Source organism: Agelaius phoeniceus, chromosome 1, assembly GCF_051311805.1.
Source record: "Agelaius phoeniceus isolate bAgePho1 chromosome 1, bAgePho1.hap1, whole genome shotgun sequence".
Taxonomy (NCBI): domain Eukaryota; kingdom Metazoa; phylum Chordata; class Aves; order Passeriformes; family Icteridae; genus Agelaius; species Agelaius phoeniceus.
In genome coordinates this window covers 110,223,585-110,250,209 of record NC_135265.1, presented here as the reverse complement: position 1 = coordinate 110,250,209, position 26,625 = coordinate 110,223,585, and the positions used below count along the sequence as shown (strand labels likewise).

The window sequence follows — 26,625 nt, the reverse complement described above, 5'->3', positions numbered from 1 at the left end:
TGAAAAACTATTACAGGCATGGGGGAAAGAGGTCCACCCCTGGGTGTGCAACTCTGCTGTGCACCATTTGTACAGGCCATGGTGGTGGTTAATTAACATTCTAGCTGAAAAGCTATGATTCAAAACCCAAGCGCACACATGCAGATGTGTCTGTGTTACACCCTTTCTGTCTGACTGATAAATGTTTCTGCATATTCCTTCCTAATTTTACTGGAGACAATGGAATCAGATTGGCAAATCTAATCTCAAAAGTAGACAGGTATGACACATGCAAACACAAACAACTTCAACCCAAATACTCAGGTCTCACCATACACAACAAAAGAAGGAGGATTTTTGTATCACCAGTTTTCTGCATAATAGAATATTGATGATCATTTTGATGTTTAAGGTGTGAATTATCCTTAGCAGAAAAATATTGCCTTTGAAATTTTTTCTGTTTAACATGCAAATTTTGACAATAACAAATGACTTCTGACATACTCAATTATGATGGTTATAAAAATTCTTACGTAATGTGCTCTGCTATTTTTCCAGTGTCTTCATCATAGGCCTGATACTGTCCAATAACCTGTTTTATCTGCAGTTTCTCACTGGCTTCAATAATTTTTGTGCCACCAGGGAACACAGGGCCTTCCCGCACATTGATCACCTTAATTTTGATTGGAATTGTTTCTGCTTTGTAACTGGGTTTAATTGACTTGTGGAACTCTGCTTTGTTTGTAACAACAACGCCTAAGTTTAGGCTTTGCATTTTTTCATAATCCAGCTCCTAGAGCAATAAAGAAAATAATAAAAGAATTCAGAATTTGTCAGAATCCAATATCTGCACAACACACATACATTTAACATTTAAATAATACTATAGCATACTTATTTGAGTAATAAGGACGTAAATATTTAAGTAATATTTAAGCAGTAAGGATGTTACAGTGCAAAGAAGTTTCTTAATCTGTTACACCTGCTAATTTTTAATGGATGACACTATAGGTATGGCTTTATATTATTGAATTAAACTTATTCAATGTATGTGAAAGGAGTCCTACCCATATATTCTGTCTGTGCTTTCAGTGAATCAGTCCTCAATTACCTGGCTACTCCAAATCTATGTGTTTGCATTTGGTTTTTTTAAACCTAATCATTTACTTAATAATGCTCGACTTTTTTTTTAATAATTAGCAGTTTTCAGATAAGGAAACCTGAGCAGGAATAAAAAAAGCTATTTAGGGCACTATGCATCTATGCATCTTCAGTACTTGTGGATTAAAGGAATGTGAAAATTATAATATATAATATAAAAAAATTTCCATTAATTTAAAATATTTTCATCATCATTTCAACTTGCTGAAATTCATAAAATTGTCTGTAGCTCATGGATCATGGAACAGGTGTTGCCTGCAACATTAGCAGTGGCCAAGGGAAATAAAGAAATTTATACTGAAATCAAGGACAGCAGAAACATGAAAGTTCACAGCATGTTAGTACTGTTGCCCAAAGGGCAAGAGAAGTCTGAGGACTCCTGCCCTACTAGTTATATTTGAAATCACACAGAATGCAAACGGAAAAGCTTGACAAAATTATTATTTTGCATGGAATTACTGAATGCATTAAAAATATGGCAAAGGAGGAGTATCCACACATTTTACATACTGACTGAATAAACACAATTTGTCAACACAAATGGATAAATTATTCTAATATATAAAGCAGACTCTCTAAAATCTGTATTTACCTTCACAACAGTCAAAATTCCTTCATTTGTTTGGGTATCTGTCACAATTTTGAAAAAACCACCTTCATTGCCAGAAACAAATGTAAAGTTTGCCAGCCAATTATCAGAAAACTCTTCATCTTTGTCAAATACTTTTATTCGCATAATTTCCACATTTGCTCTGTTTTCTTCAATGCTTCCTTCAAACTGCAATTAAAAAAATCCACTGTTTAAAAAGATGTCATGGTTTACCTCATTTCATCAGTGCAAGGAATTTTGCACTGATTTTGTCTTATTATGGGGTAGTGGCAGGGGTAGGAACATGCTAAAAATTGTGATAATTGTACTTACTACACGACTTTCAACAACAGGCAGATTGTCATTGACATCCAGAATCTTGATTTCTAAAGAACATGTTGCAGCATTCCCATCTTTTTCACCACCACGGTCCTTTGCTTCCACCACCAAAGAATAGCTACTTTGTGCCTGTCATGGTAAGAAAAAGGTGTTTAATCCAGGCTAAAAATTCTTTCTTTGCTATATGACCTCTACTACATTTTGGTAATGTCTCTTACGGTCAATTGTAACTCCTCTCTAGCTAGAAGTAAATCTCACACGCATGTGCCTTGACAGATTCTGCTGGAATAGAACTGAGGCTTTGAAAAGGGTACAGGACTTTCACATCTTCACCACAAAGAGTCAGACTGTACTTACATAGCAAAGTAAAAAATTCCAGTGCCCATGAACAGGGACAAGACCAGTGACACCTACATACCAGGACAGAGGCAGAGCCACATCCCTCAGCCACAGAGCCAGCATTCCCATCACCATCTGCTGGCCAGAGAAAACTCTGCAAGCACAGGTCATGTCCCTGGTAATATGTGACTTCCAATGCAGTTTCACAGCAGCACCTGTCCTAACTCTTTGAACCGCAGTTTGCATGGCAGGCTACAAAAATCCAGATGAAGCCAGCAACTTTGCAGGTGGTGATCGAGATTATCTTTGCCATACACTCCCCAGCAGAAAGAAATGACACCTTGTTTTGTGTAACTGCTGCCCTGACTGCACAGGAGGGACAAAAAGCAAGAACCATCAGGCAGGTGCTGTGCAAGGGAGGTGGTGGGGGGGATACAGCCTTAATCCCATTGCCTCCTCCCTCTGTTCCTGAAAAGCATGCATCAGACAGACAAGGCTTTAATCCCAGGGGAAGTTAAGAAAGGTAAGAGGGCCAGCTCTTCACCCTGCAGGCAGGGCTGAGGGTGACACAATGGGCACCAGAAAACCATTACTAACAAACATCAAAACGGGAGGGGTTTTTTTACCTCTCTGTCAAGGTTTATTTTTGCTACTCGAACCTCGCCAGTATTCTTATCCATGCTGAATGCAGCGCTAGGGCTTTGGGAAACAATCCTGAAAGCAATTTTAGAATTTAGATTATTTGGTTCATCTGCATCTGTTGCATTTATCCTCATTACAATTGTACCTGGAAAATACAAAGTATGGCACTTGTTTAAACCACCATGCACTTTACTGCAATGTCAAACATAAGAGCATTTTGTTACATGCACTGCACAATTTTCTGATGATCTTGACGTTATTTATTTAATACATGAAGTTGAAGAAGTGTTCTTAAACCCAATAGGTACATGTCAAAAGTATATGTTCTAGTCAACAAAAAGATTGCATTTACACATCTGAAACTCAAAAAAATCAATGCACAAATTAAACAGGTTAAATTCTCTTAGTAATTCTGAATGAAAAATGTAGATACCACATAGAGCAGAAAGTACAAGCTTTTGAACAATGAGCTACATTTCCCTCACACATTATTATAAAGAGAGCACTAATTATTTCTTTACCTGAACATTATTAAAACCACTGATCTGTACTGATGCCCTCCAACAGCTTCACTCAATATATATGGTGGTACCTATGGGGCAATCCCCTATAATTTAATATGTTCCTTCACATTGTAGTGGCATTGAAACAGACACACTGCTAGGTATTTATTAGGTCGTTTATTCCAGCTTTTCTAATCTTCTTGAAAATAATCTGTTGCTCTTATGTTTACTGATGTCAATAGGAAAATGGCCATTAATTTGTTCTTCAATGGTTATGGCACAGTCATATGTGCTTGCTGATGTCAATAGGTTAATGGCCATTAACTTGTTCTTCAGTGGTTATGGCACAGCCACATGTGCTTGCTGATGTCAACAGGAAAATGGCCATTAACCTGCTCTTCAATGGCTATGGCACAGCCATATGTGCTTACCAGCAAACTAACTCTCCAGCCCACAAATAAAGCAGGGCTTTGGATGAGGATGGCAGAATGAAGTCCCTCCTAAATAGGCTGCGACTTCTAGGCTAGAATGCAGATTACATTTCCGGTGCAATTCCTGCAGAAGAACTCTGGTTCCTGGATTTGTGGTAGCTCTGACAAAAAACCAAAGGTGCCACAAAAGGAAATACTGTTCCTCCTTGCCCCTAGGGGGATGCGCTCCCTTAATCACACAACACAGCCTTGAATAAAATCCTTCATTCACACATGGATGAGCTGGCTTATGTCAGCAAGAGAATGTGCCCTAGCTACTGCAGATGTACTGCTCCAAAGTGCAAATTCACATGTCCCTTTGCATATCCAAGGAAAAACTAAAAGAAAAAAAATTTAAAATAAGGTTACCTGTTTCGCTTAATTCTTCAATTGAACCAACAAAAACTTCATGTGAAAACACTGGAAAATTGTCATTAATGTCCACAACTTTAATTGGGAGGTCTATTGGCTCTTCCAGTTTTGCCCCATTCTTATCTAGTGCATGGCCTCGGACCTGATAATACAGACAGAAACAATAAATGAATCCAATGAGTGACTGTCATATTTACAAACACATATGCAAAACAGAACTATACCCACTATATATAACAAAGTCTAAATACTATAAAAGCTTATTACGTATGCTTACAAATACAAGCAGGTATACACAAATACCCAGAAATACATTATATATGTGTATTATTTCAAGCAGACACATTTAAAGAAAATGAAAAAAAAAATGGATAGGAGGGGACATATAAAGTTCAACTTACAAGAAGAATGGGAGTCTTTTCTCTGTCCACCCTTCCTGTTATGTTCAGGTCACCAGTCTTTCCATTGATAACAAATAATCCATATGGGGGTTCTGTTACTCCTTGACCAGATATAGTGTAAGTTACTACAATTCCTGTATCTTCAAGATCTGAATGTATCTAGTAGGAATATAACAAATTAAATAGTAATCGGTAAATAAAACCCCATTTAAAAGTGCAACAAAATATTTTTTCTGTCTTGTAATGAATTGACAAAAAAAAATATTTAACACATTTCCCTGCACTCCTCTGACTGTGGAGATGTAGAGATGAATGCAGGAAAGGCTGCATGTCCTATTTGAGAATCTGGTGCAGGGAGATGAGAAACATCTGGAGCAGGGAGTTGACCTGGGAGGTCAGACTTCAGCTGGCAAATATACCAGGACTGGAGAAGAGATAGGATGGAGGAAAAAGGTCAGACCTGGAGATGAACACATAGAAGAGGCTGCAGAGACTAGAGATTACACCCTTTCTCTGCTGTCAGCAGATATTCAAACCATCTGGAAAAGCGTGCATTGTAGCAGTATCACCACCAAGGGACATCCCAAGCAGAGGGCAACAGTTTGCCACCACCTGCAGTCACTTCATATGCTAAAGTGGCAGGAGTGCTGAATTTAGGCTTGAACATGGGTGCTGAACCAGATGCAAATCACTCTTTCAGTGATTTGCATCTGGATTAACCCAGGATAACACACGGATTATTTTTAGCTCTGTTTCCTAAAAGACTAGGCATAAATAATCATGTTCTACGTACATCCTTCTGCCCAATCAGCACCAGCACATTTGGGACTCACTTGACAAGTTCAACCCCACCTGAGAAGGGGCAGTGGGGTGAAAAAACTCAAAGATATTGCATTCCCAAAGCTTAATAAAAATGGGGCTATGAAAAGATGAGAGACTGAGCCAAACCAGGCTTTAAAAGTAAAGGAAACAGAAGGAAATGTGTCCATCTTCAACTGGCATTCAAGTCCTTTAAAATTACAGAAATATTTGTGCATGTTTTTAGGGAAGCCACACTCTTATTTTACATTTTCATCTCTATTTTTAAGTGCATTTCCTATTTAACTGCTTTCTGGGCTTACTCTAGCAATTGGATTCTTGTAGGAATTGTCTTCCTCCTCCCGTATGAAAGCTGGAGGGACTGTCCATTCTCGCTTCTGTCTGACTGGGCTGCTGGGGTGAGACAGCAGGCCACTCCTGTCATTTCGGTTATAAACCTGAGAAAAGACAAGATGGAATGTCAGCACTGCATTTACTCATTTCAGATAAAGGCTTTATTGCTGCTGTAGACAAGACTTCTGAGCAACTTTTGCTCTGTCAATGGCTAGGAACTTCAAAATCATGGAGCAGCATCCGCCTTCTGAGTCACAGCCTAAGAGCTACACAGTCCTCAAGCTGGTTGAAGAGGAAAATTGCACTGGTCTTTTCATGAAGACAGAATTAGGCAAGACAGGCTTTAAAAATATGAGCAAGTTTCCATGACCAGCGGTTGGTGAAAATACACCTGGCTCTGGAAGATTTAAATGCTTGTCATCAGATGTGGGAAGAAGTTTGGCACTAAGGCTGTTTTGAAACACTATTTCTGCATTACCACCATGTTTATCTTCCCACCAATACTGCCTTGCATATTTAACCTTCTCTCTGAAACAGAATACATGGAAGAGCAGGCCTCTATTCAATCCACTCAATGTCTCTGCTATCCCTGTTTAACTACATCTCATTCTCACTCTGCATAAGACCCCTCATCCTTCTGTCCACTTTATTTTCTACTGTCTCTGTTGGCTCCTAGTTTAACATATTCACCAAAACAGTGGTTTTTCATCTAGTGAGTTCAAAAAAGCAATCTGCATTTTTACTGTGTTAGGGGAAAGTTTCTTAAAGTTCAATGCCACTCTAGGTGATGGATGTAGGAATCTATTCACTTACTTTTCAGCTTTCGTTTCTCTATTCATTATGCAGTTTTCACATTTCACAAAATGGTAGAATTCAAGACATTTATCAACTGAAATAAGGTATGGCTTTGACATGTTGCTCAGGGAACCCTTCTACAGGCACTGATAAAGAAAAAGCTTTCCATTATATCCTACCTTCACATAGAGCCCATGTCCATAATTCAAACAGATCTGCAATGGAAATTGTGAAAGTCATTATTAATTCTATGTCTCTTCAGCAGCACTAAAACATAACTTTTGTCACCTGCTTCGTATCAACAGCAAAGCCATAAGGAAGAAGGCTTCTGACATGTATAAATTAATATTTATTATTTACCCATAACAGCTTCTGAAAAATTCACCCAAAACCATTGGCATTAAAAACACGCAGCACTTTGGAGAAGCTCCCTTTTCTGGGCAAACCTTGGATTTGTGGCTGTGGTGGGTTACCAAGTGCATCAGAGAAGAAAATCAGATAAATGGTGTTTAAAGGTAAGGACTAACCCAAACACCTGCTGAAGTGTACACGACAGAAGCAGCTCTCCTACTCAGAACCTTGCTGGGAGGATAAATGGCATCACTCATTTAAACAAGGCAGAGGTGCTTGCTCTGACAGAACCTTGCAGGCCAATGCTCAGCATTGGAACTGCCCACCTCTTCACACACCAGGACAGGCCAGGACAGCTATGCAGGGCTTTGAATGACTCAGTTAGGTGACAAATCCTGACAAAGCTATGCAGGGCTTTGAATGACTCAGTTAGGTGACAAATCCTGGCTGGAAGAAGCCAACTTTTCACACTCCACATTTATGTCCACTTTCCAGGCACCATAGACTCTGCAAGTAACAACACCCCTAAAACTGTAAAAAATGTAGGAATTGGAAAGCAGCAACAATAAAAAGTAGGCTATTGCAACATGTGAAACCTACAAATCAAGCTTTTTAACTTTGTACAGGTAGTGAAAACTGTTACTGTTCTGAAAATTATTACTACTTATATTTTGCAACTTAGGTGATCATTTTCTTAGGCATACCACTGCCTAAGGCAAAGCAGGCTCAGAAAAGGCAGTTTTCTACTCAAATAAGTCAGTCTCTGACTGGTTTCTAGTCTGTTCACTGGGGTCTCCCTATTCTTCCCTCTGACTCAGCCTTGATTACTGAATTGATGACAGCTTCTTTTTTTTAAAAAAAAAGATGTTATCTTGTACCCACACAATCCAGCAGACTGTGTTGAGCAATACAGCAGATTTCTGTTTCAACTTGTTCAACAAAACTGTTTTTCAAATGATATTTTTTTCAATGTATAGATTCTGAAGACAGAAATTATCAAGCAGCAAGTTTCCTAATGGATATGCATCAGGAAGGGTACAGGATCTCACACCAAGCAGTTTTCATGGATGTTCTTAATCTTATTTGATTTTACTAATAGTATGGATTTTCAAAATTTATTTTCATGACTAATGAGATTATACCAGCAAGAGTGTCAGGAGAATTTTGCTTTATAGTCAAGGTTTTCCACAGAAGCTTCAACTCTTTTGGAAGATGAATAATTGTCAAGATATCATCAGAAACATCCTTGGTTGTTCTAACTGGTAAACTGGAGGAAAAATTGCCTCAAAACTGAATGGAGACAAGAGGCATGCACTGAGAAGTTTCCTTGTATTGGAAACTTGAGAACCCAGTATAAACAAAAACGTCTGAAAATCAAGAATAAGCAGATCTTCTACTGAGATGTGTGTCAAAAATGTGTAAAAAATTCCACTAGCCATTATAAAAAGAAAATCTTTCATTAGGATAAGTAAAAGTAAAAATCAATTTGTTTGCATAGTAGAAAATGTATCTCAAAACATTCTAGGTTAATGCTAAGACAGTAAAAAATACTTTTGCTTTTGTATTATTCAATTTGCAGTTGATAGGTAGCCTCACAAGGGACTTAAAAGATATCTACAAAAAAATTTTAAGAATTATGATTTTATTCACAAGATACATAAAGGGGTCCATCCCCTTTTTTTTTTTTTTTTTTTTTTTTTAATTTTTAAAGTTCCAAAAATCTTAAACTGGAGGAAAAGCACTTTTTAACAACATTTTCTTCAAGGACAAGTGAAACGTCAGAATTTACTGCCTGTTGAACACGTTAATTTTCCCCCTCTGCCCCACATTATTTTTTCTTTTTAGTATCTTTCAACTGCCTTTTGTTACATGGCTCAGAGAAGGAAAGCTCTGTCATTTGCTGTGGATCACAGCCTTGGCTCAAAAACCAGACATCTACTGATGACACCTGTTGACCAGAGCCACGAACACATTGTCAGAAGAAAATGGGATGGTTACCAAAAAAAGTCTGAGGCTTGCAGTAATGAAATTGGAATGAAACACTACAGGAAAGAAACAGGAATAGGCAAGAAGGCATGGGAAAGAAGGGAGTGACTGCCATGTATAGTGACTGTAAGGCTGCTCTTGCCCAAATCCCTCATCCATAGTAAGGAAGTGACTAAAGGACATATTTTCAACATAAAGCTCAGATTTAAGCTGTAAAACTATAAAGACTGAGTAACCAAGAAGGTATGTGTCTGTATTTACTACACTGGGAAACAATAATGACTAGAAATGTGATCTTTTCTGTGTGCTGTGTGTTAGGAGGTTTGGAGCTTGCACCTCCTGTGAGTCAGTTTGGTGTTGAACACAACATATGAAGACCTCAGAGAAGCAAGCATGAAGAACTCTTCAAGGTCATCTACTAGTACATCTCCTGGCCCTGGGCAAAACAAACTACACCCAAATGCTTCCTGACAACTGTTCTTAAAAATGAGGGATGGACGTCTCTCAGCCTCACTAACCTAAGGGGGCTCCTAGATAGTCCTACAGATGAAAAGTCTCTTAATTTTCATCTTCATTTTATGATCCTAATTCTTAGCTCCTTGCAAGTTGACCATATTGCTGCTTGCATTATATTCAGAATAAGGCACACAAATTTACATATCTAAATGAAAGCTAAGCACTTAAACTTTCATTATGACCAGCAGAAATATAGCCAATATCCACGAAGATGAGAGCGCTGCTCAACTTACCCCCAAACCAGCCCATATTTATTTCTCTCTGAGCTCTTCTGATCATAAGTATGTCCAATTAAGTATTGTAAACTCAACATTTAGGAGGATTTGTAGGACAAAGCATTTGATGCAGAGAACCCAACACCATACAACCCATGGTTTGATGGATCCTCCAGACTAGAATTAGCTTGTCCTCACAGATCAAACATCTACAAGCAGATGGATGCATCTCCCAATGTGGTTTTACTCAGGAGGGATACCATTCACACACTCTTGAGATTTTCTTCAAAAGTACAATATGATCCAATCAAACAGGTGCACTCGGCATCCACTGCATCTCCATATACCTTCACAGAAACTTAAACATCTATATTGAGATGTCTTAGCCTCAAACCTAACCTCCTTTTCATGTTGACAATGCTCTCATTCTATGGTGCAATTCACTTTTCTTGTATCTGCAAACTTATCAAACATCTTACTGTCTTTTCTCAACTACCAGTTCCTTAATTTCCCTTAAAAAATCATAAACCAGGATTTTGTGACTTTAGATTGGTGGTTTTGTTTTTTTTTTTTTTTTTTTTTTTTACTGTTCTGTAGTCTCTTCTGGACAGAATCACTTTCTTCTGAAGTCTGGTCTCAAAAGTAAAATACCACTTCAGTTCAATAGAATGGATAAAATACTAGACCTTATGTATTTCTCAGCTACTTTCAGACCTCACCACAGCTGGGCTTTCCCTCATTTTTGGAACAATATTAAAATGTTGAATCAATCCACAGATGGTTGTAAATACTTTTACCACGTTTCAACATGTTACTGGCAACAGAAGCTAGGTTGCTTTGAATTAACTCACCTTTGCTCTTTGTAAAACCAAGCACCACTTTGTGATGGTTTTTATTTAACTTGTTTCTATCACTTCTGAAAATTAACTGCTACTGACTCTGACATTACATCTAATATATTCAGGACTGAATTTCATCATATCCAGCCTAACATCCCAAACATCAACGAAGTACAATCTGAGGAAGACATTCAGAGTAAAGGTAAATTTTGCTACTCCCATAGTAAGATTCATACATCTCTGTCAACTATTCTTTCACTCAAATGCAGGAAGTGTTCTAAGACTTCTTCTGTTGAAGCCATGATGTCCACCCCCTTTAGAAATGACCAAGAAACCTCCCAGTCTAATGATCCTTGATAGCCGTGCCCGCCCGGCAGGCCCATGGCTCTGGGTGTGTGCCCTGGACACACTCCAAGTCAAGCCCAACCCTTTGGGTGCACCATCATTCAGCACAAATGTTCCTGGAAAAGGGTTCCTGGAAAAATCCCCGGGAGATTTGCTGTGACCTCTGCAAGGTACCCAGGGATGATGATACAGGGATGCAGCCCGCAGGGAGGGAGCACTGAGAGATACTTCCAGGAAAAACTGGGAGAGGAAGAATCTACCATTCCTGATGCTTCTAACGTAGAAGATTTGAGAAGACACTACTTTTAGACTAATTTTGTTTTTCAGTCATTTCTTAAGATTCATGAGAAATAAATGACCCTAATCCAATACTCTCGAATAAGAAACTTGACTTTTTGACTAGGGAAAAAAACCCCAAAATTTCAAAACCCAGCAGTGCCTCTCTTTCTCTTCTGCCATCAGCAGCTTTATTCACTCTAATATTCTAAGAATGAGTATTTTAGGCCATACTGAGTTGACTCTTAGTACATCGTGTCCTGACCCAGCCTTAGCTGAAACAGATGATGATGAGGATTGAGAAAAATAATGTTCTTCAGGCAGAACTAACAGCATCCTGATAGTGCAAGCCCACCAAAATGGACAATGGTGTGGCTTCAGGTATTGCAGGAAGAATATGTAAAAACTTTTGCACAAGTGGTGCTCCATGTTTTCCATCATTAATTTGGACAAAATTAGGATGAAACATTTTTCAACCAAACTCCAACTATCAGCTTGCTGTAAAAACAGGTTTAACTGTTGCTGGTCAACTTATGCACTTATACAGACATATGGTTATATGTCTGGATTAAAGTCATCAGACATCAGGTCTCCAGATAACAAATCTGATTTTGCAGGTTCCCGAGCTCAGGGAACAAGGTCCCGACCCCCAGCTCCTTCCATTCTGTCCATGCAACAAGCCATTCCTGATCCCTGCCCAGGTGCTCGGCAGCTCCTGGCACAGCCCAGGGCATGGCCTCCACCCTCACCTTTGTCTGAGTGGCGGCAGCCCAACTTCCGCAGGCGTTCTGCCAGCCTGGAAAGGTGAAAAGCAAAAGAAAATGCCACAGATACAATGAATACCTTGCTGTAAACCAGCTAAAAGAGCTAGAAAGCATCAGTCCAAATCCAACAAACCAAGTGTTTCGTTTTCAGTTTGTTATGAGACAGTTGTTGCTTTTAGCCTGAGAAAGTATTTCATAGGATGGAAGATCTAAAGGCTGATGGCTGAAAAATAGTGAGGGAAGCGCAGGAGAAAGCCTAAAGAGTCCTGGATTGTTAAGAATTTGGTGTCATTTTTCTAAGGCGATAAAGAGTTCCAAACTTGTTGATTCATCTTCCCTTCTGGCACTGCTCCCTCAGAAGGGAAATGCAATTTACTAGTATAGAGTATGTTGAACATGAAAACGGCAACAATGTGAACTCCTCACTGCCTTTCTGTTTCTCCCGGCGCCTCAGCAACCCCACCCATCCCAGATACCGCTCCTGCTGGGATTTCCTACCTCCACCTCTTTCAGGCAGCAAGCTGCAATAGCTTTTACCTAATTCCTAAAGAAATAGAGAAAACTCGTTCCCGGCCACATGCAGTGTTGGGAGGGCTGCCAAGTGCCGACGGGAACACCTCTTTCCGGCGGCCGCACTCGGGAGCCCCGCGGCAGTACCACCGCGGCTCCATCCCGCGGCAGAGCAGCGCCCCGGGACCCAAAGCAGCGTCCCGGGACCGAGGGACCCAAAGCAGCGCCCCGGGACCGAGGGAGCCCCGCGGCAAAGCAGCGCCCCACACTCACCAGCAGCGCCAGCAGCCGCATCGCCGCCACGGGGCCCCGCGACATGAGCGCCGTGCCGGGATGGGACAGGACGGGCTCAGCTCCTGCGGCCGCCCAACACGGGAATGCCGGCGGCCCGCGGAGGGGGGCACAAGTAGCCGCGGGTGGGTGGAGTGTGCCGGGCGGGATCCGCGCCGGGAGGGGGCAAGAGGCAGCCGGGCCCGAGCCCCGCCCGGCCCGCGGTGTGAGTCCCGTCCGCGCCCCGCCCGCGGAGCCTGCACAGGGCAGCCCTCGGAGCGCCCGGCCCTGGCTTCCCCTGGGCGCACAAAGTTTGCTTTGGTTTGTTTGCCCCGCTTCCGCTGAGGGAGGCGAGCCGGAGCGTGCCGGAGCGTGCAGGGCTGCGACAACAAACTGATACATTGAGGAGAAATTGGTAGGGGGGAGCGCAGTCTCACGGGGAAATAAAATTGTGGGCGTTTTTACGACAACCTCCCTTGTAATCCTCATTTTTTATACGCTCCGAGCCATATCCTTCCACTCTTATCTGGCAGAGATCTCTCCTGGATACACCTGATTAATTGATGCTTACGGAGGCATAACTGATTCTTCACGATGGCGAAACAATTAAACGTGCTTTCTTGTACATCCTCTCTGCTGAGGCAGTTACCTGGTTAATCTTTCCAGGTTTACACTCAGTTCTGGTGAGTAACTTCAGAACCTGCTGGTTATGATACTATTTTTATTGATACTATTGGGGTTGGAGAGGGGAACCAGCCTTAGGGGAGTTTTTCTAATCACATTATGTACCTTTATTGCGTGTTGTAACAATGCACAATAAATAATTCAATGTCAGTTGCAACAATTATAATTTCCATGGCCGTTATGAGGGGAAGAGCTTTACCTCAAAGGTTTTTCTGAAGTGACATATATCTGTTTGTGTTATTTACTTAGAATATACGACTTTATGAAGTTTGCTGGTACGCCTGCATAAAAATAGTTGTCTTAATTTAAGGAAAACAAAAGGCATAAATGAGCTAATATATGTGAAATGCACAGTATTAAAGGCTTTTGTATGCCTTCTTTGTTCTGTCACCGAGTCACTGTGCTGGACTGATCACTTTACAACCACACAGAATTATGCACATTCACACAGCAGTACACACTGAGATCCTGTGAGGATTCTTCTTCAGGGTCTGGAGAACAGGGGTGTGTTTTGGCCCAGGTTTAACAGCTGTTGTAGCTACTGCAGCTAATGGTAATAGAAGTACTGTGAAGTTTTCTGTTAGCTGTTCCTGTTTGAGATAAATGAGGCAGAGCGTGTCTTGGAGAGCATATTGCAACCCTTTTAATTTGGTGATTTAGAAGTAGATTCTGCTTTCAGATGTATATTACATTTCCTTGTCTGATGGTCAAGTATTTCTTTACATCAAAAGGCTGTAAGAGAAGAACCATGATTTGCAACTTTCTTTTCAGTCTGCAGGTTGCTTTGTGGAATTCTGAAACAGTTTTTTGTTGCCGATCCAGCACACTATTAATGAGATGATAGTGTGTATATATGTATATACACACACACAGCTATTTGCCAACTTTAAATGCTGATATGGTGGAGTAAAAACCTAAATTAATTTCTTTTGAAAAATTCTTAGCATTGAGTTCCCTTTGAAGTCATATGTGCTTACAAGAGAAATGAATAGAATAATCTTTTCCCAGAGCTCAGTAGCACAGGAGCTCTTCTGCAAATTAGCTTGCCAGAGCTTAGATGTCTGTTCTTAAGTTGTTTATGGCTTAAGTGTGGGCCAGCTACATGCCTTGGACATCCTACAAGAACCTCAGCTATTATAAAGAAGTTGTTTGTTGTTTTTTTTCTCTTTAACTTGGCTGCCTTGTATGAAAAACTTCTGTGATCCCTATTTACAAAAATAATTATCCTGCTGTTACAAAAGAATGTCAAACAGTATTGATTTTGTTTTAGTACAGCTAGTAAGTGTGTTAGCAACCATTGAGGCTGAATTTCTTTCTGTCTTTCCCCCAATAAAACCTGGCAGCAGCTAAACACTCCTCCCACAACCAGGCTGCAGTTCTGTCCCTATGATCAGTTTGCAAGGGAGGATCCATTGAGCATTAGATCTTTTTTTTTCCCCGCTGGGGACAGCAGCAATTCAGAGTTCACCAACACTGCAGAACAAAGAGAAAGTTAATCTGTGCTTTTCAATAAAAGCAGCTGAGCCCTTCTTGGTGCTTGGTGAGGAGAGGGGCTTTAAAGGTGTGAGGCATGCACCAGGTTGCTGTTTTCTCAAAGTACAAACATCTAAAAAAATGTCTAAGTTCTCCTGATAAACTTTTACCAGCAATTAATTATCATACAAAACAGCCAAACTTTTGTCAGGAGGGAGAGTTGTTTGCTCTCAGGGATAATAGTTGTAAGCACAGGTGTTCTAGAAAGTTACTATCACACCCTTGCCATTGTGGCTGGGTCTTGGTGACTCCTTTGAAACCTTGCCTTGCCCCCAGCTCTGCCTGCCGCTCCCTGTTCATGCTGACTAATCTTACATCAGTGATGTAATCCTACATCAGTGCCTGGAAACTTCTGGCTTCCCTGGGGTGAAGGACAAGGGAAGCCAGCTTGATCAGACCACCAGAGTCCATCTCTGCTTCTTACAAAAGCAAGGTTAACTTTATTATTGTGGGTTTTGTTGTTGTTTTTTCTAAAACAATTCAGTTTCTTCTTGACAAGTGATTCAACCAAATAAGACAAGTGTGGTACCTAGCAAATGGTGTTAAGGTGGAAAACCCAGTGTATATTCTTAGTAATGGAATGTTGAAATTCATTTATATTCACATGAAGCTATTATACAAATATTTTGCATTGTTTGAGATTATCATTAATCTTTTCTGCATTGTTTACAGATTCTTTACTGCACTGTGGTCGCTGCCACTCATTTTTTGGGAAGAGATCCCAGTAGAAAGCAGTGTATCAAGCCATTGCACAGATATATCAAAATAACGTTTATTTATTTAAAATAGGTAATGGATAATGCATAATATGTAAAAAATTATACACATCACAGAGGGTTTCTAACACCCAGACAGCTCTTGAGAGCAGAGCAATTGCAATAGGTACAGTCACCAGCTTCAAAGTGCTCACAGAACCAAGCACCTGAATTTTTTTTGAGAGCAAAAATGCTCTAGCTGAGGAGAGTAGATTAGCAGCAGGATTTGATACTTTAAACAAACACTTGGCATTCTAAAAATGGAGTCATTGTTGTTCCTGTGTGGGTGAACAATGTTTTTTATTCTCTATGCCTCCTGTCATGCACCTTAAACAAATTCAAGCAGAAATTAACCCCCCCTTTCTTTTGCATTGCTTCCTCTCTCTCACTTAACTGCTTTCTCCCTATCTTTCTCTGTTTAGCTCTTTACCTTATATGCATTCTTCTATTTGCTTATTTGCTACTTGCCTGTTTTTTTTTCTTTTTCTTTTTCTTTTTCTTTTTCTTTTTCTTTTTCTTTTTCTTTTTCTTTTTCTTTTTCTTTTTCTTTTTCTTCTTTTCTGGTGTGGCCAGGTTGTTTAACTTTTGAGTGTGCCAGGTGCAGTTGTGGAAATGAGTAAGCCTGCTGAGCTGTGAGCTGTGGGATTGGCAGGGCTGTAAGCCAGGCCAGATCCTTGCCCTGAACACAGGCGTTTTGTTACTGACAGGGTGATATACTGTCTTTTATGTGTGTGTGAAACAAGGCGTGGCACAGTAACCCTTTGGTTGCTTTCCTCTGCATAGGAACTGGCGCTCCTCTGAAATTGCCTGTAGCCTTTTTTCAAGGTGGTGTGGATCTCTTCCTGGGAAAGCTCACGACAGAGAGCATTTAAGTGGATACAAATAAATCTGCTGTGCTGTTCAGCTAGTAGAATAGAATAAAATAAATAGAATAGAATAGTTCAGCTGGAAGAGACCTACAACAATCAGTCAGTCCAGCTGCCTGACCACTTCAGGGCTGACCAAAAGCTACAGCATGTCATTAAGGGCACAGTTGAAAAGCCTCTTAACAATTGATAACTTGGGGCATCAGCCACCTCTCTAGGAAGCCTGTTCCAGTGTTTGAACAACCTCTCATAAAATAAATGCTTCCTGATGTCGAGTTTGAAACTCCCCTGGTGGGACTTTTAGGGGCTATTCCCACATGTCCTGTCACTGGATACCAGAGAGAATAGATCAACACCTCCCTCTCCACTTCTCCTCTTTGAGAGGCTGTAGGAAGCAGTGAGATGGTCCCTTAGCCTTCTTCTCTCCAAGCTAGACAAACCCATAGTCCTCAGACACTTCTCACAGAACATTCCTTCCAGCCCTTTCACCAGCTTTGTTGCTCTCCTCTGGACATGTTAAAGGACTTTCACATGTTTCTTAACTTAACAGTGCTCCAAGTGAGGCCACACCAACACAACAAAACAAAATTTTTTTTTAATTCCTTTTAAGACTGACTGGGTGTGCTGTGTTTGATGTACCCCAGGTTGGGGGTTGCCCTCTGGGCTGCCAGGGCAATGCTGACTCCCACTGAGCCTCCTGCTGGCCAACACCCCCAATGCCCCTCTGCAGGGCTGCTCGGCAACCACTCCTTTCCCATGTTATACTTGTGTTGGGCATAAGTAGAAATATATTAGCCTCCTTTTGGTCTGTGAATTTGCATCAGTGCTGAACAACTGAACTGTATTCAACAGAAAGATGATTCTGAAAAGTTGCACCTTGGAAAAAATCTCTGCTGATCTTACTCTAATCTGTCAAGTCCAGTATTAGCTGTAATGGTACAGTGTAAGTTTTCAGGGACTGTAGATTCAGGAATGTGGCATTCCCAGTCTCAGAAGAAAAGGAGTATTATTCTATTATTTTTTTTTCTGTCACAACTGTGGCATATGAGCTAATAAATGTAAAACTATTGTGTGTGCCTGTATGCTATGTCAGTAGGTAACCTTAGAAGGGGCTGGTTTAGCAAAAAAAAGAGGGCTCCAACTGAAGAACAATGCAGGCAGGAAACCAGATATCAACTGACCTGAAGTTTAGGATGGAAACTGGAGAAATGTTGAACTCTGATTGGTGGAGTTTGGAGTGTCTTGGTTGGAAATTCGGAGATGAGAGCTCAATGGATTTTTGGGTGGTTTTCAGTCAACTCATAGAAGGGATTCTATAATGTGTTTGCCAGTTATCAATGGACTGTGGTGATAACAGAAAGTCACTTCACATTTTTTTATAGAGTCCAAGAATGGTTTGGGTTGAAAGGGACATTTAAAGGTAATTTAGCCCAGTGCAATGAACAGGAACATCTTTGGCTAGATTGGGCTATAATAATATTATAATAATATATTAATAATAATAATAATTCCAAATTAAATAAAAAGACGTTCAAGAGGCAATATATATACATATTCTCTAATTTTCCAAGTCTTTGATATATAAAGTGAGATGTGTGCTCAGGAGGAGTCACATTATTCGCGCTAATAAAGATAAAGTGGTCAGTCTGAAGATAAAAGGGAATCTTGGTTCCCTTTTATGCTTACAGGCTCCAAGAAATTTCAGTAAGGCAGCCCTGCAAAAAGAGGCAGAGACACCTTCCATTAGATCAGGTTACTCAAAGCCGCATCCAGCCTGGCCTTGAACACTTCCAGGGATGGGGCATAGTGTCTCAGCACTCTGACAGTAAAGATTTTCTTCCTAATATCTAAACCTTCTTTCAGTTCAAAGCCATTCTCCATTGTCTATCACTACATGCCCTTGTAAAAAGTCCCTCTCCAGCACTCTTCTAGGCCCTCTTCAGGTACTGGAAGGCTGCTGTAAACTCTGACCTTATAACTTTGTGTGTACTTAATTTTTCTTGTAATTACTTGAATGGATGGTGCTGTGGTCTAAAACACTTCCCAGAATTAGAATTTCCCCCCCCCCCTCTTTTTTCCTTTTGTCGCAGTTTAGTTTGTATTTGTTGATCTGTTACACATGAATTTCTCCAGTCCCTTTCTAAGGCTCTTGGGACACCTACAACTTACTATGGTGTCTTTTATTCAGTAATATATTATCTAAGAAGGTCATACAGATAAAAGTCAGATGTACATATGCAGAAACAGCTCAAGAAAAGCATTACTTTTGCATGTCCAATAGCTGTTATTTTGCTATTTATATTCAAACATTTGATCTAGAATGGATTTTACAGTCAAATAGCATTCATATAGTAGACATTTAGCATCAAAGATCCCAGATGTCCCTCTGCATATGTGCTTCAGGCACATGGCTGACAACGTATTTATGGGGGTTACCAAAACACCTTAACACCTGAGCATCTTGCAATCATTTGTAATCATATGAATTTGTGATCATATTCTTAAGGGCAGGAGATTAAGTTGCAATCCCCCTTTTCAAAGACAGTTTATTGAAAATTCAGAAAAATTAGTCAGCTTACCAAGATCCTGTAGGGAATCCTGGGGAGCCTTTGTCTCTTGAGTCCTGTTCTGGTGTCACAATTCACCTCCTTGACAGCCTGAGCCTGCAGTCACTGGCAGAGGAACAGACCCTCACCTAGACCTTTGGTACTGGAAAACTGTAAAATCAAAGCCTGCAGGTAAAAAATTCCATTTGTTTAACCTAGATTTTGACTGGCTTGAAACCAATCTTTAATGAAGGAGCTGGGAGGAAGCCTGAAATATTATTTGTTGTTGTTGCTGTTGTTGTTGTTTTTTAGAGCTTTCCCAAAAAGTAGAAAAATAAAAAAATTAAACTGGCAACTATTTAAATTTGCAGGTAGGCCCAACAGCACATGATGAACATCAGAAGTCAGGATACATGATGGGTCTCAACTAAGCAGCTTTTGTTTCCTAAATTGTCATTTTGTGACTGTTCTACTTCATAACTTATTTCACTGTATCCTGAATTACAAGATACTTTTTAACATATGGTCACAATAAAGAAACATGACAGATTAATCGTTATACAAACATGCATCTAAAACTGTCACCAGTTGTAATTTTGTCATTATTCTCCTTTTTCAAAAATTTAAGTGCACTTGGAATATGAAATAACATTTTCTATTGACCCATTTTTGACTTGTATCTGTACTCCCATATATTTCAACTCAAGTTGCTTGAGCATAAAAACTGATGTGTAACATAGATTTGGTTCATTTCTGTTTAGGCAGGTTCTAAATACACTAAAGATGAATGATAAATTATCTTTGTTGCACTGGAATTGGCAGCATCATCAGAGTGATAGAAAAGTTGCTATAAATTTGAAGATGGACAATTTTTTCTTCTAACTTAACTTCCTGAAAAAACACTTAAATCATTATCTGAAATATGAAAGAGTGCCCATAATAATTCTGTATGAAACTGCAATAAAAAGATGTCAAAGTGTTAAGGAAAAATAAAATGATAGATTAGATGACATTTGCTTAATACACGATACTGTTTATCAAAGCAGTAATTTATTGAGTTCAGATAAAACTTTTTTAAAAAATCTCTGTACAAAAAATAATTATTATCATGAACACCGATCTGGAATATTAGAAAGAAATTTGATTTTAGAACCAAAGTGCTTTTCCTTGGTTCAATTCATTCTGATCAACATGCAGAGAATGTACCTGTGATGCCTGTGCTGCCCAAATACCGTGTTTCTAGAGACTTCTGCTGTCCTTCTCTCTGTGCCTTGTAGTCCAGCATTAATTTATAGCTCCTCTGAAGCACTGTTTCAGAGTTGCAGGACAGAAGGGTATCACAGAAAAGGCTGTCTAAAGAGGGAGAACAATGCAGAGAATGATGGGTTGAAGAAATCGTACTGTAATTCTTGTGAGACCTGACACATATTTCTGCTTGACAACCTGAAATTAAGTATTGTAGTCAATTTGACACATGAAATAATTTTGTTTTGGAATTACCTGACTTTCTAAATCAAAACCTTCTATTTCTTTTTTTCTTTTTTTTTTTTTCATGAAAGAAGGAGATTTTTTTCTGAATAAACCCCATCAGTTTTAAGGAAACTGTATTTCCCACTGATAAATGGAAAAAAAAATATTCTGAGCCACTCTATGTAAAACATGATGTTCCAAATGATCATTTATTGTATTTTTTCAGTGCCATTCAGAAATTATTACAAACAAACCTCTAATATTTTTATTTATGAAACACAAGCCCACAGTAATATTACTTATATTTTAAATAAAATTAAAATGATGCATTTGGTGACTCAACATCGAGGAGCATTTGAATTATGCAGTTATGTTAATTCAAGCAAAATGGTAGAATTTTTTTAAATTGTTGCTTAAATTGTGTGGCCTCTTCATATTGCACATAGTAAGTGCTGCTCATAACAGTTTAAAAGTGTTATTTATTACTACAGAATTAGGACAGAGTAAAAAGTATTGAAACTTGCAGTTCAAATTGAGATAGTGTTCCTAAGATAGAAATCTAACAAGACCCTCAGCTTGTGACTCTGTTTTCTTCCATGTCAGTATACTTCTCATCATGCCAAGATCTCACTGAGCCTGTTTAAAACGGTAGGATCCTATTCCCAAATAAGCACGAGTTAAAAAGAAAAAAAAGCAAGGCATACATTTGGGATTGCATGTTGCTGTCTCTAAGTAAGAGCATTTCTTTTGAGTGGTTTAGAGCAGAACTGATATCACCACTGTCTTTCTTCCCTAAAACAATTCCTTCTTCATTATTAAACGATATGATTAAAGGTGAGACAGCAAACAGGCTTTTAAATTACAACTGGAAGAAAAGAAACAAAACTAATGTCTGCTGGCCAGAATTAAACTATATGCTATTTTTTAAACAATAAAGCTAGAAAAAGAATTTGAACAGAATTTTTAATGAACCAAGTATTTGTTCACATCTTCACATGCATTTTTTTCTTCCTCAATTTGAATCTAAAAGATTTGAACCTAAAAGAATCCTCAATTGACTAAGAAAACAATTTTTAGGAAGTTTGTAAAAATTACAAAGCAATAAGAGTTAATATTCAGAAGTGCACAGGATAATGCAATTGCTGTTTGTTGTAAGAAACCAATATTAAAAGATGCTAGAAATATTTCAAGAAGTTGTATTACATAATAATCAAAAAGTTGGTAAAAGATAGTACTAGAAGTAGACAACCACCACAAAAGCAAAATGTCCTTTGAAACAACATTTTTTCTCTATTTTTCTATTAGTTTTCTATTTCTCTATTTTTTCCTATTCATTCTTCCCCTATTTCTAGACATGCAAGAGACCATAGTTCAGACACTCATACGTCACACAGCATTCCTGTTCAAGGAATTCAGCATGTGCTCCTGAAGACTAGTTTCATCACTTTGAACACAATTCAGAAAAGTATTTCTGATTTGCTTAAGATGATTATGGAAATATTTACACTAATTTTTTTTTTACATTACAATATTTTCTAGTGGGGTTTGGCTGTATTACATAGGCTTTTTATATACCAGATAGTAATATGTATTTTAAATATTTTTTTTTATGTAAACAGGTAGTTAGCAAAATGAAAGGGAGTTGGTCAGCATTTTAGTGAACTTCTGCAAAAATTCTCAAGATGTAAAAGGATATAGCTTTATATATTAGTACCTATTTTCCTTCTTAAAAGAATGGTTCCAGGAACCATAATTACAGTTGGTACATAACATATAGGGAAGACTAATCCCTTTGAAGTCAATGCAATTTTAATGATACTTAAGAAAATCAAGGCTACAGATAGAAGCAAAACCAGCAACATGTCAGATTTTATGGGAAGAGCATCTAGCAGGCTCAGATGCTGTAGAAAAGAACCTGAAGCTATGGAAGGGACCTTTCCTGGAGGTAGCCTTGGATTTGGTCATGACTCCTAGGAATTACTGATGTTGACAGTGGCATTGACTCAGGGGGCTCTGCAGGCTGCTGTTGACAGCAGATCTAGTTGCATTTCCAAAAACATCTTTTAAGAAATCTTTTCTTGGTATCAGACTCAGAAACTGGTCATCCATTCCTTCTGAGGTAAGTTAGTCTGGATACACAATTGAGTTTCTTTTCCATTTTATAGAGTGGGAGGTTCACAGACAACTCTTAAACTTTTCACTAACTTATCTGTCAAAGCCAAAAAAGCAAAATTTTCAGGAAAACTACTGATTTGGCGGTCTAGCAAAAAAAGCTAGTCCCTCCCTATAACTCTATTTTATTTACACTGAAGCAATGTTGGGTGTGCTATGGTTACTATACATATGATACAGAAATAAAACGAGATAAAAGATATATTTCAGTATTTTGGTCCTTCAGATCATATTCTAAGATATGTTAAGGTATTATTAGAATAACAGAGGCCAGCAGAGCTGTTTTTGTGGGAAAATAAAAGCCAGATTTAATTAAGTTTATAAACTCATAAAGACTTTTTCAATTAATACATTCAAATAAACTTTCAAAATATCAATGCAAAATACATTGACATATGAAATAAGAATTCTCCACATTGCTTATTAGCAAATTTATATTGTTTCCAAGCGTTTTTTTCTTTTCAGGAAGACTTCAGCTACCAGTGTCAGTAATACAATACTTGCTATTGCCTCCTTACATCACAAAGCTTCCAAGATTTTCTTTTCTTATCAGTATGTGAGATGAGAATTGGCACAGTATATTTAGACCTCTTAATATAACCTGACACTGGCAATTTAAATGGTAGTCATAGTTTGGCACAAAAATAAGACTAAGAGTTCCTGGTTGTCACTGAAGTCCTTTTAGATTTAAGCAAAGCTGTAATAGCAATGGAGAAAGGATGAAGCCAACATCTTCTTGGGTGACAGTGTCAACGTGGCAGCACCAGCTGTGACAAATCACTCCGCGCCATGACAGGAACAGCATGGCAGGCTGTGTCAGGGTGTTTGTTTACTGAGAACTTCAGAAAGCAATGGAAGTGTGTTATGTTTATATAATTATTATTTATAACTATTGTTGGTGATGGGAGAAATGGTTGAAAGTGCCGTTTTGTAGCGCTTCTTGAATTACATGCAAACTAAATGATGCATTTGAAAGTGCTTATTTAGTCTTGAGTTGACTAATTATTAACTACATTCTTTTCCTCTCTTGTCAGTGAGGGTCTATTAACCCAAATCTGCTTATTGTGAGAGATCACTCAGCTGTACACTATTTTGACATGCTTTTGTATGATATTAATTCATGCTGTGTGCATGCAAGGATCCCCTCTCACTGCTCTCCCTGCTAATCAGATATCTCTCCAAAAATATTAGTCTCTTTATACACTTGCAGTACTAGGTGGAGAGAAAGAAATTTAAAGCTAACTTCTATTTTCCCTTCACTGACAAAGTGTATTTAACCTCAAAATGGGGCACCCATCAGAGATCCTCACACTAACAGGAATCCCTGAAATTTTAGCGCTATTTCTTAGTTATAAATAATAAAAATATTCTTGGTAGGTGGCAGCTAATGAGTGTCAGTGCAAATGGCGATTTCAGCAGGAAGGGGTGCCAGCACAGGCCTTACTGACTGGAGTACTGCATGGTGCTGTACTTTGTCACTCGTCTCCGGGAGGTGCCTGGAGATGCCGTGCCCATTCCCTGACCAAGATGACATTCGGCACTGAGCATCTGACCTGTGCTGCTCAGGCTCCCCAGATTTGCTCCTCCCATGCTTGTTGCTCCCAGGCTGCTCATCCCACCCCCTGACACTACTCTCTCTGTGACCACCACGTTGTGGGCATTGGATAACTCTGAGGGAATATTTATTAGGCTGCCTGGCATGCCGGAGGCAGGCCTGAACACCCTTTCTGTCACTACCACATTTGACCCATCTACCAAATCAGGAATGCTCAGAGATGCCGGGAGTCGGGAGTTAGGCGCGATTACTCTTTCTGTGACGATAACGTTGGAGCCCTCTGTGAGATCGGGGATATCTAGCATGCCACGCAAATCAGAGGCAGACGCGGGCCCCACAACCCTCTCCGTCACAACGACGTTGGATGCGCGCAGAGGGTCAACGCAAACAGAGGGCTGGCTGGAGGTGTAGGTCTCGGTCACCGTCATGTTGCCATGGAGCAAGGGATCCGGCATGGGCCTCGGGGGCTGTATGGTTGTCCCAGATGTGTAGGTGTTTTCGGTAACAACCGTTGTAGTGCCAGCGGCGGGAGGCATAGGTGCGCTTCCGTTGACAATGATGGTGGTGCCCGGTGGCGGGAGGTTTAGATCACTTTCAGGACTGGGGAAGGGAATGTTGACGCCTGGCCAGGGTGGGTTAGCATCAGGGAAAGGTTCAATCTCTTTGCCCAGACAGATCTCTGCTAGGGTCTTAAATTTTGGTCCTAATGTATCCAAATATGTTTCGTCTGTATCTTCTCCAATAAAGCTGCAGCAACCCACGGAGCCAACAGGAGTACCGACTCCTTCATGATCATAAATTAATAGGCAGTCATTTGCCGGCCGACCTTCATCTTCATCTGCATACACAAATGCTTTCTGTAGTTTGAAAAAACAAACAAAACAAAAAAAAGAACAGAATAACAGAATGAATTTTGTCAGGTTTTTAACCATGAATAATCAAACCACACTAAAGTTTCCCTAACCACAGTAAGGCCCACCTGACTTGAAAAATAGGACATCAACAGGACAGACTATACCATCAACATTTTTAAACTTTGAAATAAGTTTATTTAAATAGTACTTTGTTTTATTCTTGTTTCTGCTGACATGTAGCATCTCAAATTTGGTCTGCCGTCAATGTCTCTGACTGTGGGACAAAAGGGACAGGCAAACAGATGCAGTATCTGAGCAAAGTGGTAGGAAGAGGAGTGAAGCAGGTTGACAAGGGGAGCAATGAAATGACCAGGAAAGAGGAGGATGGGGATGGAGGATTGTCCACAGTGGGGGAGACTTGGTGAGTCCAGAGGGGAGTCCATTTTGAGCAAGAAGGAAATTGCCAACTGGGAATGATGCTTTGGATCCTGGTGTCGTGATTGCAAAGACATCAGGCAGGAAAAAGGAGAATTTAAAGTGAGTGCTGATTTGGGTTGGAGGAAGCAGAAAAGGATGAAAGGGGAGGCCTGGGAGGGAGAGTCAAAGAGTTTGGGAATTGAGATAGTCCAGGAGGATAGCAGTAGTATGTGGAGGCCTATGGCAGGCAGACAATTAATACATGGTGCTTCAGGCCAAGGCAGGAAGATTGCAGTCTGGGAGAAATCCATGCTCAGGATATCAGGACTGCTCTGTTCTCTCCTCCATGAACCTTGTTTAGATTTTGAAATATAGCAATCCTTATATCTTAATTGATATTTTGGTGACATGCAATTATAATGTTTATGTTTCACAGTTCATGCATATGAATAAAAATATAGCCCATGAAACCATTAATCATGTAAATTCCATACCATTTTTTTAATCCCATATGTAAAGATGAATTTAGGTGTTGCCAATTGAAAAACTTCATATTGGTGTCACTGGTAGTTCATGAGTCTTTTAGGGACCAGAAATGGCGATAAAAATAAGGAAGAACTGATGTTTAAAGTTCTTTCAGGATTAAAATTACTGCATCAAACAAACTGTACAGGAAGCAGGAGTGAACAATTCCAAAAAGTTATTAAATATTTATACATTGAGAAAGGTTGGGAATACATAAATTTGGTGGGTAATTATGAAATAATTTAATTGCTTCCTACCCCGACCCGCATTATGTCCATCAATTTTACAAAAAGGCTGTTGAACAATCCACCTACTATGGCAGCAGCCCAAAGACGTTATTACTACTAGTGTTGTAACTTTTCCTACCAGTGTGATCAGCTTTGCTCTCACAGCAGTCTAATAGCGTGGAAATTTCAATTTGAGTAGAATCAATT

General features: G+C 39.5%; 2 protein-coding genes and 1 long non-coding RNA gene across 3 annotated transcripts in view; 1 reads left to right on the top strand and 2 right to left on the bottom strand.

Annotated features, from left to right (window-relative positions):
- Window positions 1-13,076, bottom strand: part of LOC129125865 (desmoglein-2-like) — a 22,080-nt gene extending 9,004 nt beyond the window's left edge. The window contains exons 1-9 of the mRNA XM_077185125.1: window positions 12,818-13,076; window positions 6,922-6,957; window positions 5,917-6,051; window positions 4,796-4,954; window positions 4,392-4,536; window positions 3,034-3,194; window positions 2,063-2,197; window positions 1,733-1,918; window positions 513-772 (exon numbers count right to left, since the gene is read on the bottom strand). Of these exons, the coding sequence (XP_077041240.1) occupies window positions 513-772; window positions 1,733-1,918; window positions 2,063-2,197; window positions 3,034-3,194; window positions 4,392-4,536; window positions 4,796-4,954; window positions 5,917-6,051; window positions 6,922-6,957; window positions 12,818-12,862 (1,262 nt within the window). The 5' untranslated portion in view covers window positions 12,863-13,076. The remainder of the gene's footprint in view (window positions 1-512; window positions 773-1,732; window positions 1,919-2,062; window positions 2,198-3,033; window positions 3,195-4,391; window positions 4,537-4,795; window positions 4,955-5,916; window positions 6,052-6,921; window positions 6,958-12,817) is intronic.
- LOC143695113 (uncharacterized) overlaps window positions 12,986-26,625 on the top strand; it is a 21,400-nt gene continuing 7,760 nt past the window's right edge. The window contains exon 1 of the long non-coding RNA XR_013184046.1: window positions 12,986-13,497. This is a non-coding gene — a long non-coding RNA (uncharacterized LOC143695113). The remainder of the gene's footprint in view (window positions 13,498-26,625) is intronic.
- LOC129125155 (desmoglein-4-like) overlaps window positions 20,415-26,625 on the bottom strand; it is a 24,912-nt gene continuing 18,701 nt past the window's right edge. Inside the window, exon 16 of the mRNA XM_054640459.2 lies at window positions 20,415-25,252. Coding sequence (XP_054496434.2) covers window positions 24,281-25,252 — 972 coding nt within the window. The 3' untranslated portion in view covers window positions 20,415-24,280. The remainder of the gene's footprint in view (window positions 25,253-26,625) is intronic.